Source organism: Labeo rohita, chromosome 14 (assembly GCF_022985175.1).
Source record: "Labeo rohita strain BAU-BD-2019 chromosome 14, IGBB_LRoh.1.0, whole genome shotgun sequence".
Lineage (NCBI taxonomy): Eukaryota > Metazoa > Chordata > Actinopteri > Cypriniformes > Cyprinidae > Labeo > Labeo rohita.
Genome location: NC_066882.1, coordinates 12,184,087 through 12,200,307, shown reverse-complemented (window position 1 = coordinate 12,200,307; position 16,221 = coordinate 12,184,087). Strand labels below are relative to the sequence as shown.

The 16,221-nt window shown below is 37.4% G+C and overlaps 1 protein-coding gene across 4 annotated transcripts in view; it reads right to left on the bottom strand.

Annotated features, from left to right (window-relative positions):
- pcdh1b (protocadherin 1b) overlaps nt 1-16,221 on the bottom strand; it is a 192,044-nt gene that overhangs the window by 37,087 nt on the left and 138,736 nt on the right. Inside the window, exon 5 of one of the 4 annotated variants that reach the window (XM_051128228.1) lies at nt 363-1,854. The exons of the other annotated variants lie outside the window; for them this stretch is intronic. Within the exon in view, the coding sequence (XP_050984185.1) occupies nt 1,799-1,854 (56 nt within the window). The 3' untranslated portion in view covers nt 363-1,798. Of the gene's footprint in view, nt 1-362; nt 1,855-16,221 lie in introns of those variants that run through there. 4 annotated transcript variants of the gene reach the window in all.

Below are 16,221 nucleotides of genomic sequence, written 5' to 3'. Positions count from 1 at the left end.
GATCATCCAGATAACCACACACAGTATTAAGAACCAAGGGTTCCCAAACTTTTTTAAGGGGGTTATTTTAATAATTTCAGCTATTTTCTTTGTCTTGTGGACTACATGTAAACATCTTTTATGTAAGTATCTTGCTCAGGACAGTACTAAATAAAAAATAGCATGCATTTTGTATGATCTCTGTTATTTTGGTAAAATTATTCACATTTTCACAGATTCTGCAAGCATGCCACTGTACCATGGTATCAGCATCTAATGTCATCACAGTACTGTAAGACAAGTAGTCAAATGTCAATCCAAAAACAGCTAGCCTCATGCATTTCAACTGCTCATCTGTCAGTAAAACTACAGACACAGCAAGCGAATGTTGATAAGTCCATTTATTGTACTAAAAATGGCTGAATACAAAGTACATTCACAAGAACAGCACTTTCTGCTAGACTGTCTGCAGAGCCGACAGAATCTCTATTACTGGCTTAATGTAAGTAAATGACTCATGACATTAATCTAGCTTTCCCATCTACTGCTTTTGTAATCATTGTCTCAGACACACAGAGAAGTAAAATCCCATATGTGATCATAAAATAAGTTTTCACATTACGGACGTACTGTCAGGTGTACCATATATTTATATATTTATATATATTTGATAAATATCATTCAAAGCTAGTTACATATTTACACACGTTCCCCAAGCAGACACTCGGGAATGTCAATGTCTACAATATTCACATCAATACGTGTTCTCAGTTCAAAGGCAAACGTGTATTTGGTGTCTGTGTTAGATTGTGGCACAGTCATTGGTGTGAGGCGAAGACGTCATTGCCTTCAGAGCGAGAGAGAGAGAGAGAGAAAGAGAGACTGGAATGGAGTTTATGTTACAGTCACCCAGTCTAATTAACAAACTCGACTGGCTGACACTTTATGGCACTGAGCTCCATTTGGGTTTGTGAGTGCACACATCTGAAGAAGCCAAAATGGAGATAATGTTCTCATCTAAGCGTAATTTTTGCTCTCGCTTCTTTTTACACAGGGTCTTTTGGAGGGGAGACAAGAATGAGAAATAGGAATAAAATGAAGAGAAGTGCAAAGTCTTCATTTGATTTTGTCTTTTCCCTTTCTCATAAAACATCCCCTCGTTTTTTTACGGAGCGAGATGGGAAAGCGTTACGGGAGAAAAATACTGTTGCTGTATTTGATAAGAGGTCAGAGTGCATCATAGAAGAGCTATTAAGCCCTCTTAGGTGATTTTTCAATGAATGTGAATGGGTCTGGCTGTGGCAGAGAAAAGGAGAAAAGAGAGGAGAGGATATTGAACAGGAGAGAGAAGGACAGAGGAAAGACATACCTACCAAACCCCAGGTGATTGCAATGATAGTAAGACTCCAAAGGGGTTCAAAGGGAACAGGAGAAGAAAGGAGGAGGGCAAGTCCATACAAAAGAGTTCATAGCAAAGGGAAGAAATGCACAGCGGAGGAGAGGCAAAAACGGAGATATCACAAATCCATTAGTCCAAATTCCTTGCAGTGTCCTTAGATGAGAGATATCCGCTCCCAAAAAGCTACGGAGGAAAAAAAACGTCAGGGTGGGGGTGACAAACATCAGAGGACAGACGCCCATTCTCAGTCTGCTTTTCCTTTCCGACTTTGTCCTTTTGGTTTTTCTCATTGTTTATGTGCGAAAAAAAGGTTGTTATATATATTTCAGAGATGAAAAGATATGTGTTATGGCAATCTGTGACAAGAGGCAAGCTCTCCCGCAGAGCAAAAAGAAAAACATTTTGGAAAAAGAAGAACGTTTAAGGCAGTCTTTTTTGGCCGGCCCCCTTCTCTTGGTCAACGCCCGTTACAGCACCTACAAGAGGATAGATACGACTTACTACTCACGTAGTGGAACGCAATACATTCCATGCAAAATATTTTTTAGAAAAATCAATATAGAAATATTAATAGTGCAATTACAACATATCTTTGGACGAGTATGTGTAAACAACAAAGGGTGGTGAGAAGAGCAAGGGGGCAAGACCAAAAACCTGCTCTGTCCATTTCAAATCTGGAGCTCAATTTTAAGTTAATTAAATTGATTTTTGATATGAACATTTTTATATTGCAAGCCATTTATGTCATGAGCATGTACAAAACTTTTTAGAGGGTATGTTGTCTTTGCAAAGTTCATTCGGAGACTGATTTGAACAAACCTGCCCCCCTTAGTCCACACTTGTACAACAGCGATGCACAGATGGCCGTGCTCTCGGTTGTTTTTTCTCTCTCCGTTCTGTTGTCCATTGCAATATATAGAATCCTAGCACAAACTAAAAAAGTAAAAAGTCCCCAGAAAGTTTCTAAACAATCCGCATTACTCATCGCTAAGACACAGTGTTGAAATGGACTCGTTTATTGCACGAAATATAGCAAGAGCAACTACGATATTTTCCCACTACAGTTCCTGCTGGCCCACGCTGCTTTTACAGCCAATGACTGATCCAGAGGTCTCGCACAATGTTAGGACACAGACTCCTCACGCAGTAGGCACAGCTTGCCTACCGGGTGCAGATCAGCAGGAGAAATGCAACTGACATTTCATCTCATCAGTAGGCAATGAGGCACTGCACAGTAACAGTTTCAGCCACTGCTTCACTGTACCCTGCTGACACAAACACCAGCTGCTGCAATCTGTCCAGAGACCAGTGTGCGCCTTACGAATCCTGCATGTCACTAATACAGACACAGACTTTTTATCACTGCATTAAAGGCGACGCGCTGGCTTTGTATTCAGGGCTGCCTGCTGCTGACCCATCATTTCTGACGTGCAGGTGTAAGGTGTGGAAGTTACGTAAGGCACAGTCTTTTTCATTTTTTTTTATTTTTTAGATTTATTTTGGATTATTTCAACTCATCTTAAAGGGATAGTTCACCCAAACATTTACACACCCTAATGTTACAGGTGTTTATCTGTCTATCTATCTATCTATCTATCTATCTATCTATCTATCTATCTATCTATCTATCTATCCATCCATCCATCCATCCATCTATCTATCTACAGTGTAAAAAAAAAACAATTTGTTGAGTCTACGTAAAATTATTTGTTAGTTTAGTCAAATCAAATAAGTTTAGTCAACTTGAAATGTTAAGTTGTACTATATTTGATATGACTAAACAAAAATTTTGGTTTATTAAACTTAAAACCTGTGCTTGTTACCCAGCTGCCTTAAAATTTTAACTTGAATCAAAAAAAAAAAACAAAAAACTTGAGTCTACGTAAAATAATAAATAATTTGTTACCCTGCTGCCTTAAAATTTTAAGTTTAGTCAACTTGAAATGTTAAGTTATACTAAGTTACAACTTAGATAACTGACCTGACTAAACAAACTTTGGTTTGGTAAACTTAAAAGCTCAGCTTGTTAACCAGCTGCTTTAAAATTTTAAGTTGAATCAACACAAATATATAAGTTGTCACTTAGTGCAACTTAACATTTCAAGTTGACTTAACTTTGAGTTGACTGAACTTAAAATTGTAAGGCAGTCGGGTAACAAATTTTGTTGACTCAACAAATCGTTTTTATTCTATCTATCTATCTATCTATCTATCTATCTATCTATCTATCTATCTATCTATCTATCATCTATCTATCTAAACACACACACACACACACACTCAAGAAACTGTATCGCGAACATGATCGTAGCTCTGTTATAATGAAGTCAAGATGTGTTTTTATGGGTGCACATTCACATATATAAACACAGTCAGTGGTTTATGGCTTCAGGTGCACCCAACAGGGCTCTTAGTGGCCTTGCTCAAGCTGTTTTCTCAGATCTAATCACTGAGACAAGAGCCCTTCCCTAATCCTGGTCCTCACCTCTGCCACCTCGACATCTGTCGAAGTGTGTATATGCAGGCCCGTGAGTGTGTCGGGCAGCATCTGGGCCTAATGAGGCTCACAGCCTGCCACTGCACCCGTTTAGCACCTTCCCATGAGCACCTGCGTCAGAGGTTACCTCCTGACGTGATGTACCCTTTTTGTTCTTGCTACGAGAGCCCTTCCACCTCTCTCAAACCAGTGATTTTCACTGCTACGATGAGATTTGCAACTATAGATAGAGCCACAGAGTTATGTGGGCTTATACTCCAGTCATCAGAGATACTACTTCCCAGCAGGCACCGGATGTCAATATAACATCAGGTTGACGTTGGACCCCAACATCAGACAGACGTTGCATTAAGGTTGAGAATGAAAATTGGGTTGACCGTATTTGCCCGTCAATTTGATGTTGACTTAATGTTGGATTTTAGTTACACACCTAAAAACAACAAAATATTAACGTCAGCTGACATCAGTATTAGAAATATAATTATTAGAGATTGAATTGACACTGAATTTTGGTCACTCGATATTGCAACTCAAATTTAACCAAATATCAACGTCTTATGACATTGTGTGCCTGATGGGTTAAGTCTGACTGACAACGATTAGTAACTTTCAGTAGAAAGGTACAAAATAAAGTGTTAAAATAAACAATAGGAAAAAAGAAGGAAAAATAATAGGTACACTAGCATATACAGTTAAACAAAATTTTTGGTTTTCAGACCTTGCTTACCAAGGCTGCATGTATTTGAACAAAAATACACCAGTAACATTGTGAAATATTATTACAATGTAAAATAATCTATTTGAGTATAAAGGTAAATCACAGGTAATTTATTTATGAATTTTCAGCCATTACTCTAGTCTTTAGTGTCATATGATCCTTCAGAAATCATAATATGCTGATTTGGTGCTGAAGAAACATTTTTATTATTATCAATGTTAAAAACAGTTGTGCTGCTTAATATTTTATCTGGAAACTGTGATAATAATATTGGAATGTATTTACAGTACCACTTAAAAGTAAGTAAAAGTCAGCAAGATTTTTTTTTAAAATACTTTAATAAAAAATCTTGCTGAGCTGTAAATATCTTGATTATGATTTTAGACATAGCCATAACCAGGGTTTGAAAATCAGTGAGGTTTGAGGTTAAGAATTGTGCTATAATAACCGCTACAAATACAACTCATTATATACAATGTTCAAATGTTGATAATATTTCTGACAGATAATTTCAACATGTTGTTTTTTGCATTTGCCTTACTGAATGTGGTATCCTGTCAGCAATAGCTTGTCTGTGGGCTTTTTTGATTACTGTAAGTGCGGGCTTTGAAAACAAATAAAAAATGAAAAATAAATAAAAAGTAAACTGAAATAAGTTAAAATCTTCTGCAAATAAGATAAAGAAATCACTAACCCTAAACAGCAACTTCCCACTTTATTGACTTGTAAGTGTCAAATTAAAGTCCAAAGATGCTTATAATAGTTGGATCTGACAACACAACTGCACCCGCGCCCTCACTCATAGCTCTCTCAACTCTCGTTCTCTCCACCAGCGTTGCAGCGATCATTTTCATACCACACATTCTAAACATTCTTACTTATACATATAGACACGCATATGAAGAGTTTCAAAATGCAGATTAGCTTTTTTTATCATGAAAAAGAAGGTTCAGACCTCGGTGACCTCATAGCTGGCTACGGCCATGATATTAGATTAAAAAAATCTAGAGCACAACATCCACAACATAAAAATGTCTCACTATACTACTGCAATTAACACCACTTAAATAATAAATAAATATGAAATATTATATAAGACCCATTGTGTTTTCATATTGTCAGTTTTGCTATCCACACATTTGTCGCCACCTGTAGTTTAAAAAAAAATAGGCATGCTAGGGAAACTTCCGATGATAAATTTTCATCAGAGATAAGAAAGATAAAAATGTTTGAATTGTGACAGATGTTTTCTTTTGTAGATTGTTCTAAAGCAAATCTAAAACACACAAACTGTTCACATCAGTTGCATCAGCGAGGGTCAGATTGTATCTTTCATTCCGTTTAAACTGCAGCTCTTAAGAATGTTACCAGCCAGCTGCATGGTAAGTTTCATTTACTTGTTTTTTTTTTTGACTTGCACATGGCAGATGTTAAATTTCGACCCTGGCAACATCGCACACTGTGGTATAAGTCTTGTCCTCAGGCTATCAGAATTCCAGTGTGCTTTCAAGCCATTCCCCAAAATCAACAAAAAACAATGAATTTGCTCAATTGCACAAAATTACCATCTATTTATCCACTATCTATTACTGAAACTATTGCAGTGATATAAACAACAGTTAACCATCTGCTTACAGTGATCCTAGTGCACCCCAGCCAGCTGGTTTAATAAATCACACATCCTAATACATTTTATGGTGAAACCAAATTAAAATTAACAACTCTTCAAAAGCCTCAAATCATGGAAGATTAGATGCCTCCAACCTCGTTCTGATTATTAACAATGACGACTCATGGGGCTAATCAACACAGCACTTCTCCAAAAAAAAAAAAAAAAAATATCAAGGAACCTTTAACGGCAAAAAGAGTAAAGAGTGTGTTACGCCACAGGCAGATGGCCACAGTAAGTGGGAGTGTGACTGCTGTCAGCCTGAGCGAGATGCATTTCTCTGTTGTTAGCACTTTAAATAATTGTGCTGAGGCTAGTGATTATTTGCATAAACACCATTTAAACATAGCTCAAGAGCTCTAATCCCACACCAAACAGCGTGAAAAGAGAGAGATAGGGAATACGTTGAGACTCAGAGGAAGTGAAGAGATTGCAGTGTGATTTGCTTATTTTCAGCCATTCAAATAAGCATGCTGCACAATAAAGCAAAGCAAATAAAGGGGATAAATTCTCTCCTATATTTTCATTTATTTCGTTTTTTCTATCCATTTTTGTTGCCTAGCCAGCAAGCCAATAACTCTGCCCGAGTAAAACAACTAAGCTGTCTGTCAAAAATTGTAATAATGACAATTTCGGATGCGGGTCGCCTTTCATTCTCCCTCCTGCTATCTGTCTTTCAGGAGAATAGATGTTGCACTGGCGTCTGCCCGGCAAATGTGATCATACTCGCACTGACGCCTCATTGTTTGTTGATGTCTTTATTTATCTCTTCCTCCATTTGTCTACTTTCTTAAAGCCATTATTCATGTCGTCCAACAATCATAACCGCGCCGCTCATCAGACAGCTGTAAATAAAACCGTCTCTGTCTAACTAGGTGCGAACAAAGTGCAGGCCTCGCACCATTTCCATATCCTCCGTTTCTTATCAACAGCTGAATGACTAACTGTGATTTATGGCTGTGGAAGTGTGATGGCAACAGATTTTATGAGACGACGATGAACTGATTTGAGTCTATAGACAATCTACTGTCTGAAAAACGTTCGGTTTGACAGCAGCGCGACTCTATTTGTTTGCTTTATGACTGGAGTTGGCTCCAGGATTTGCTTTAGTGGCCTTGCGATGCTTCAGAGAGTCAGCAGCCACTTGGCCTGGCAAAGATTTCAGAAACTCTGAACTTCATAAAGAAGCTGAGAGACATTCAAGGTCCTTCTTTTGTCCAGGCGTATGGCACTTCAGTAAATTTTTTCCATACTGTGAAACATACGGCTCTGTGAGAGATATGTTACGGGTAGTGCGGGGGAGGTTTGAGGGTCGACCACATGAGCACCATTTGTTATTATCTGCACACAGTGAGAAGACGCAGCGTGGATGCACGTTACACACGTGCGCGTGCCACAGGCCCAGCATGGCACATTTAAGCATAGTGAGGATACCTTGTACCAGTGGGAGACAATATGTGTGTGTCAAAGCTAATATGTGTGTGTCTGGACTTGCCTGCCAGAACCCAGTGAGGGTGCCAGGGAAAGGGGATGCACCCTCGGCATCTCACAGGGCACAGCAGCTGTCGTGACGACCTATCCGTCAGTCAGAAGCAGTATTCGGACAAGATCAGTTTTTTAAAAAGTAATTTAAGTTACAAGCATCAGAGGAAATCAGCGATTTTATGTACTGCTTTGGAAGGGATTAAATGTGTAGTTACTAATGTTACGCCACGGCTTTGTATGAAAGCCCATTTCCGCCATGGTATTAAAAAAAAATGACTTCTTATTTCACAATTCTGAACTCATTTCTTGCCATTCCGATATTTATCTAACAATTTTTGGTTAACATCTCACTTTTTTTCCACCCTCAAAATTTTGAGTTTATAACACAAATTGGACTTTACTTCTCTCAATTCTGAGAGAAAATTATCATGTTATTGGAGAGAAAGGGGACAGCATAATTATGTAATGTGGCTTTTGTACAACAGTTTCCTTCCTAAAATAAATATAAAAAAACCTTTTTATTATACATTATAAAACGTGAGGAGAGTAACTCATTAAGTAAATAATCATGCACTCAGAAAAAAAGGTACAAAATTGTCACTGAGACAGTACCCTCTAAAAAGGTACTAATATTAATATTTTCTTTACATAAAAAACATGTTATATATTTTATTGGCTTAAAATGTTTCCAAGAATGTTTAAATTAAGATAAATAAGCAATTTTAACTAGTGTCCCATTCCTTGTCATTTCGGCGCCTACCAGTGATGTCATACACCCTCGATTTCTGTTTTTTTTTTTGCGTAGAAAACACGAAACCACCAATGATGCTTTAATATGTTATGCTTTTTTATCAGACCCTTACAAAAAATAACCATGGTTTTACTACAAATAAAACCAAAAAACCATAGATACTATAGTTAAACCATGGTAACCACAAATTTACCACAGTCTTGCTACTCTAACCATAGTTTAGCCATGGTATTTGTAGTAACACTATGGTTATACAAATGGTAATCAATGCTCCAAAAAAACATGGTTACTACATTTTCACTATAATAAAACCATGGTTAATTTTCGTAAGGAGACAGGTGACGAATACACAGAGTAGAATTATGACAGAACTTTCAACATACTCAGATATCTCAAGTATGATAAAACAGCGCTGCCCCACATACGCATGACCAAAAGGAGCGGAAGCCTGTGGCATAATAAAAGCTCTGCTGCTTTTGAGCTGTGCGTCGCGTTTGTCTCTCATCAGCAATCACATCAGAGGCCTCGTTATGCTTCAGTGGCATTAATAAATCTTTAATACATTGGCTCATCCATGAACATGTGTCCAGTTGGATTGTATCGGCTGTGGGGATGAAGATGACAACTCCCTTGATCCTAACGCCTTTGTTTCTTTGTTTGTTTTAACTATGCGCCCTCTGGTGGCGAAGATAACATACTGTGCCTTTAAAATACTGATATGCACCATTTCAGGGTAAATAAGGTAGAAATCAGTGACATGTTTGTTCAATTGGGTGACAGCAACATTGAAACCCACAGCTACAACTTTGCGCAGAAATGTGCATTCAAGTATACAGGATTAAAAAAATCAGGATTCATACTGCATAGTGAGGCTTTTTCTCTTCAGCCGAACAAGCATAGTCTATTTATTCAACTCATCCTGTATTAATATGACTATAAACCTTTCAAGGTAAAATAAAATCACTCTAAACCCTAGCGCATATTTTTTCAATAGCATCATAAAGTTGTGTGTGTACTGTAAGTGTGTGTGTGTGGGACTGGTTGGGATGGCGCACGGATAGTTCATCCATGAGCGCCCAGCTGTAACCGCCATGATGTCAGAGGATCTATCCAGCCCAGAGACAAAAGTACTGTGAGTGACTGTTTAGAGATCCAGGCGGCATTGACAATGACTCGGTGAAGGGAGGGGGGAAAGATTCTGTAACTGTCGAAGCGCCGGATCTGAAAGAGACGTGTCTGACTTCTTAGACTTCTCAGACCGCTGGAGTGTTTCATGCGTTCCTCTTTCATTCCTTCTGCACTTCCTGCCTTGGATTTTCTCAGACGACAGCTCACTCATCAGACTCTGTAAAGAAGTGGCTGATACAATAAAGGCAAGGTTGTCTAATCGCGTGGCCAACTTCGTCTCCATGCCAACGTATGACTATTAATCCTCTTAGCTAGCACTGGGCCTCTTCATCGCTCATGTTTTTATGTCTACCTCCCTCTCATCCTTTTGCCATCCGGCGTTTTTCTTTCGTACGGATTAAGCATTTATGGGACAGGGGTTGTTTAAGCTTTATGTTGAGTCAAATGTCAAAACTTTTTTACAGTTCTCTCTAGAAAACTTGATTTTAAATGGCCAATTTCAGTGTTCTGTAAGTAAAACATTTTGCTAAGCGTTGTCTGAGGAAAATGATTCCTACACAACATAATGTTGTACATATACCTCCACAGTCTAGAACTCTTTGCAGTGGCTCTCTGGAGAACTGTCAACTGTCATTTCTGGCTTCTGTAAAAAAACACTAAATATACTTTTTTTAAATAGTTGAAAACACATCAGCACAGGAAAAAAAAAAAAGAACAATCAATAAAGAATTCACAAGGCCGAGGTTTTAGTGATCACACAAATCTGCGGAGTGGATGCTAAGTGACTGTTTCCTTCCAGCGACTGGTTTCTACTCGTCAGATCACAGTCTTTAAAAACATTCTTTGATCACCAGAGACGAGAGAGAAGTGAGAGGGAGGCAGCTAATTGCTTGTTGACGGAGATAAATCCATGTTTTTCACATGAACTGGCATCGGTCATTAAACTGACATGCTTCGTTAACAACTGTGCATTCTGTTGCTTCTCGTTGCAACAAATGTTTACAGTGAAGACCGCTGTCAGATACAGACTACACACCTGGTTAGACCTCAATTAGATCTTGAGAGCTTTGATCTATTTATTTATTTCATTTCCTACGGGTTGAGCTAGTTACTTGGATGTGTGATGGGATTGTTATATAAAACGAGTCCATATATTCCTTTTTTCTTTTTTTTTTTTTTTTTGCATGAAAGAATTCCATAAACATGCATACTACAAGGGTTTAACTCATAGATAAATAAATAAATAAATAATTTAAAAAAAGTAGTAGTAGTATTGTAAATTACAATGATTAGTATGAAATTCTTTACAGTTTAATAGTATTATTGTAACATTTCTTTACTGATAGATATTGTAATTATATAATTAAATTACAATAAATTACTGATTAGTATTAAACTATTTACAGTTCAATAGTATCATAGTGTTATTTCTTCACTGATTATAAATAAATTTGCATTATTATTAGTCTTATTATTATAAATTCCAATGATTATTATGAAATAATATTTACAGTTCAATAGTATTGTTGTGACATTTCTTTACTGATGATAGATAGATAGATTATTAATAGATAGATAGATAGATAGATTTATTATAAATAAATAGATAGATAGATAGACAGACTAATAATATTGTAATTATTATAAATTACAATGATTATTATAAAATTATTTACAGTTCAATAGTATTAGTGATATTTATTTATTGATTATAAATAAATACATTAATAAATACTAGTATTAATATTATTATAAATTACAATGATTAGTATGAAATTATTTACAGTTAAATAGTATTATAGTGATATATCTTTATATAAATAAAGAAAGAAATATTAGTATTACTATTATTAGTGTTGTTGTTGTTGTTGTTGTTGTTGTTATTATTATTATTATTATTATTATTATTATTATTATTATAAATTATAATGATTGTTATGAAATTGTTTACAGTTCAATAGTATTGTTTTGATATTTCCTTACTGAATAAATAAATAAATAAATAAATAAATAAATATTAGTAGTAGTAGTAGTAGTAGTAGTAGTAGTAATAGTAATAGTAGTAGTAGTATTTACAATAAGCATTAAGAAATTCTGTACAGTTCAATATTATTATTGCGATAATAATAAAAAATAGATGGATAGATACACTGTTAGAAAAAAAAAGGTACAGTTCCGTCGCTGGGGCAGTACCCTAAGGTACAAAGTGAAAATCTACAAATATGTACCTTCAAGGTACCAATATGTACTTTTAAAGTACTAAAATATACCTTTAAGGTACTAATATGTACTGTTTAGGGGTACCTTTTGCACCTTAGGGTACCGCCCCAGCTACATAACTGTACCTTTTTTCCTGTGAATGTTTCTTAAGTTACCAGCCTTTGGCAGGTGTGCCAAAATGTCGTTCTACTACACACCAACATGTATTCAGTGCCAAGTATCTCTCTCGCAGCTCAGATTTGCTCTATTCCTCCAGATGAGTGGATGTGCTCTAGTGACAGCAGCTGACCCGTGATGTGTATTTCCTCCCCCTAAGGAGTGTTAGTGTGGCTATATACACACGCGCGCATGCACTGTGCAGCCTCCGAGCACTATGGGACCTCTCTACAATCACTGGCTCCTTTCCACAGAGTGAGCACGACTCCCTGTGCCCAGGGCAAGATCAGACCCCACTGTTTCTCCAAGTGTGTGAGCGTGTGTGTGTATAAAGTGGGAAAAAGAGGGAGACAGATGATAAAGACACCCCTCTGTTTTTAAATCTGCTGTACGCCTGTGTATAAATGTTACTCACTCATCCTTTGTGTGTGGTAACCACTTTGTTTCTCTGAAGCTTTATCTTTGTTTTGCAAAAAAGCCTATTATAACAGCAGATTTGTATTGGGTCAGCAGCGTGCAATCATTCTCTGGGAAAACAAATGGAGATGAAAAGAAAGAATTGATCTTTTTTCTGACCTCTAAAAGAGAGGAGGGCTCTGGCTATTTAGCAGGTCAGTGTCCAATAAATTATGCTGGATTCCACTGTGAAGTTCAACTCGTATGCAAAAGAGAGAGAGGGAAATATAGAAACGGAGGGAGAGAAAGAGAATAGTGCGAGACGGGCCCGACGCGTCAGTGGGAATTACTGTAGGTAGCCAGACACAGCCCAGCATGGCCTCTACTGACCACTGAGAAGAGGCCAACACAATGCCTCACAGACGGACGGGGTTTAGTCCTGGGCCTGATTAGAAAGAAGTTAAGGGGGAGTTCATATTGCCTCCCTGTGGACTGTACACCTCAGAAGTTTTACATTAAAAAACGCTATAGTAGCCCATTTTTGTACACATTTAGTATTAAATGTGGGAGATAGCTCACCCAAAAATTAAAATTCTGTCATTCACTATCATGACGTTCCAAACCCGTAAGACCGAGAGCTTTCTGACCCTGCATATACAGCAAAAGTAAATTAAGGTTGAACCACTGATGTCACATGGACTATTTTAATGATGTCCTTACTACCTTTCTATGCCTTGAATGTGGTGGTTGCATTGCTGTCTATGCAGGCTCAGAAAGCTCTCGGATTTCATCAAAAATATCTTAATTTGTGTTCTGAAGATGAACAAAGGTCGTACAGGTTTGGAACGACATGAAGGTGAGTAATTAATGACAGATTTTTTTCATTTTTGAGTGAACTAACTCCTTAAAGTTTCACTCAGTCAGCTTGTATTTGTTTCAGTAATCTTGGTATATACTGACACCTACTGTCATGGATGAATGAAGTTTTGTGATTCAACGTCATAATGAAAATGTCATCTAATCTCTTGTCTCTTCTCTGCAGGTCTAAAAAGGTCTAAAAACAAGGAAATACTGAGTGCACTGATTGCCCATCATATAATACTGTATAAGACAAAGTCACATCTTAATCTCTGAGAAGGTCTGAGGTTATGGTTTTGTCTGAATTTCAAATTACCTGTCAGGTGAGCTACACACTGACAAAGACATCCAGTTATAGCTGAAGTGCGAACACAGAAACAGTAGCTTCAGTTGCAGCAGAAACAGACAGGAAGTGGTGAATCCATTCATCTGTCTGAAGAGAGCAAACATGAATGACTTCATAGCAAATGTGAGATTTTACACCGTTTTTACTCAGTATTCTAGTCTCAGCGGCCCAATTAGCACCAAGAAAACATAAAACGACATATGTAAGACCACAACTATTTCTGCCACCAGCCAGAGGTGACAGAATAGCAAAAAAGAGAGGAGAGCAGAGAAGAAAAACCACCAGAAAATTCAGTGAGAATGAAGAGGTGGTCAAAGACTAACGCAGTGTCGTCATGCATCTGCAGAGCAGACGGGCATTGTTTCTAATGAGAGACATCTGGGTATTTGTGTTGCATCATGTTGCACCACTCACTCCCTGATGTTAACATGGTGTAAAAGTTAAATGTTCATTAAAAATTTGTGAGACAAAGAGGCAAACATGTTTTGTAGCAAGTTTGACATTGTCTAAAGTTGTAGATTTTCTGTCTCATTGGGATGTTGAAGAGGACAGGAGAAACTGCAGGGCTCTTGCCCATTCTGACCTGTCTGTATCATGCAGCCACAGGCAGTGCTGTAATGGTGAAGCATGAAGCCTTCCAGTGTGACCTCTCATACGGCCTTCAGTGACAGCTTTGAATGACAACATGAGTGACTGTTCGACATGCTGCGCTCGAGAGGGAATGTCTTCAGGGCATGATGTGCTGGACTTGTATGAAAATGTAAACATACTTGCTTGCTGAGCAAAATACAAATGCATGAGGGTCTCATGACATCAAACTAAGTCGAAGGACGGACAAGGATGCTAAAAGAAAGGGAAAATGAATGAAACAAAATAAACAACCTTACATAACTAGGCACTTAAAACAGCTCTTCTTATCTCTCTCAGTCCAACCTCAGGATTTGGGCCTGGGTCGGGCTCTAAGACCCCCGTATGCTGCCAGGACTTTAGAAGTCTTAGCCCTGAATCTGAGCAGCTAGACTGAGATCAGAAGGTCTAAAAGTCTTGCATTTAGAACGAAAGCCAAAAATGAATCACAAAACATTCTGTACAATTGACAAATTTTATCAGGTCTCTAAATGCACGGCTTCCACTTTCACGCTTCGGTGCACCTTTTTATTTACTCATTCGTATTCATCTATATGATTACTTATTTATTCATTTGAAAGGGGTTAGAGTCTTTCAATCGGTCTCAATCTGTTGCCTGCGTAATCCTAATCTTCCGTTCAATAATCAGTGGTCCTTCTGGTAGATACAGGGGTGGCTATGCTCTGCCTTTGATGGGATTATGTAGCGCTCGCAGCAGGATCCAGACACACAGGAGCGGGCAAACAAAAGATGAGCCCAGTAAGTCCCCTTATCCGCTCATTCTCTAAGTGGATTTGATGGGCGGCCATCGCACCGTCGTTCCTTTTTCTCCATATGCTTCACTTCAATAAAGGAGAACGACGGCGGCTTGCCGCAGGTGCAATCGACCCTCTAAACATTGTTCCGTATCTGTGACTTCATCCAGCCAGACTGACTGGTTTAGTGAGACAGAGTCGTAGTCACATGTAAGAGCTCTTACACGTTGCCAGTAGCCGGGGGCAAATAGAAGATCTTTAATCTGTTTGTTTATGTTTTAGCTTGTTTATTTCTTACCTAAATCCACAAAGGTGTGCCAAGACATACACTCTAATTCCAAAGGCTGAATCTGTTTTGACTTAACTTTGAACAAAGACGTCTGAATGCACAGTAATAACTTAGTGTTAGCATAGTGTTGTTATTTTGCACCTGTCTTGTGTAAAGACACGTGTCGAACAATGTACATTGCTTTTTCAACAATGTTTGCTTGCTTTAGCTATAGCAATTGAAAACATACTGCATCCAATACATTCTCATGGAACTATTTCACACTTCGATGATTTGGCGGCTAAAAAAATCCTAAGTTTTCATACGAATCACATTGTACACATGTATGTAAAGGAATTATATTCCCCTCTATCTTGTATTGGTTGTTCAGAGTGAATTTGCATTAAAAAAAAAACCCTGACAAACAAAATAAAAACTATTTTTTGTTAATATAAACAGTAAGTAACAGGAAGTATCTCTTCCAAAAACTGCATATACAAAAGTCACATGATCAACACATAATGTGTAGAACTAACAAGACTACTAAGTTATCCACATATGTGGCCCTGGACCACAAAACCAGTCTTAAGTAGCACGTATATATTTGTAGCAATAGCCAAAAATACACTGTATAGGTCAAAATTATCGATTTTTCTTTTATGACAAAAATCATTGGGATATTAAGTAAAGATCATATTCTATGAAGATATTTTGTACATTTTCTACCATAAATATATCAAAACTTAATTTTTGATTAGTAATATGCATTGCTAAGAACTTAAGTTGGACAACTTAATTGCAATTTTCTCAGTTTTTTTTTTTTTTTTTTTTGTTGGTTTTGTGGTCCAGAGCAGATGGTACTGTATTCCTCGCATTTACAGAAGTGGCTTTTTTCATTTGTCTAGCGGTTTTAAAAACATTTTTGTTATAACATTTTATAACCTGGATGTTTTTGAAAATTAACTAACA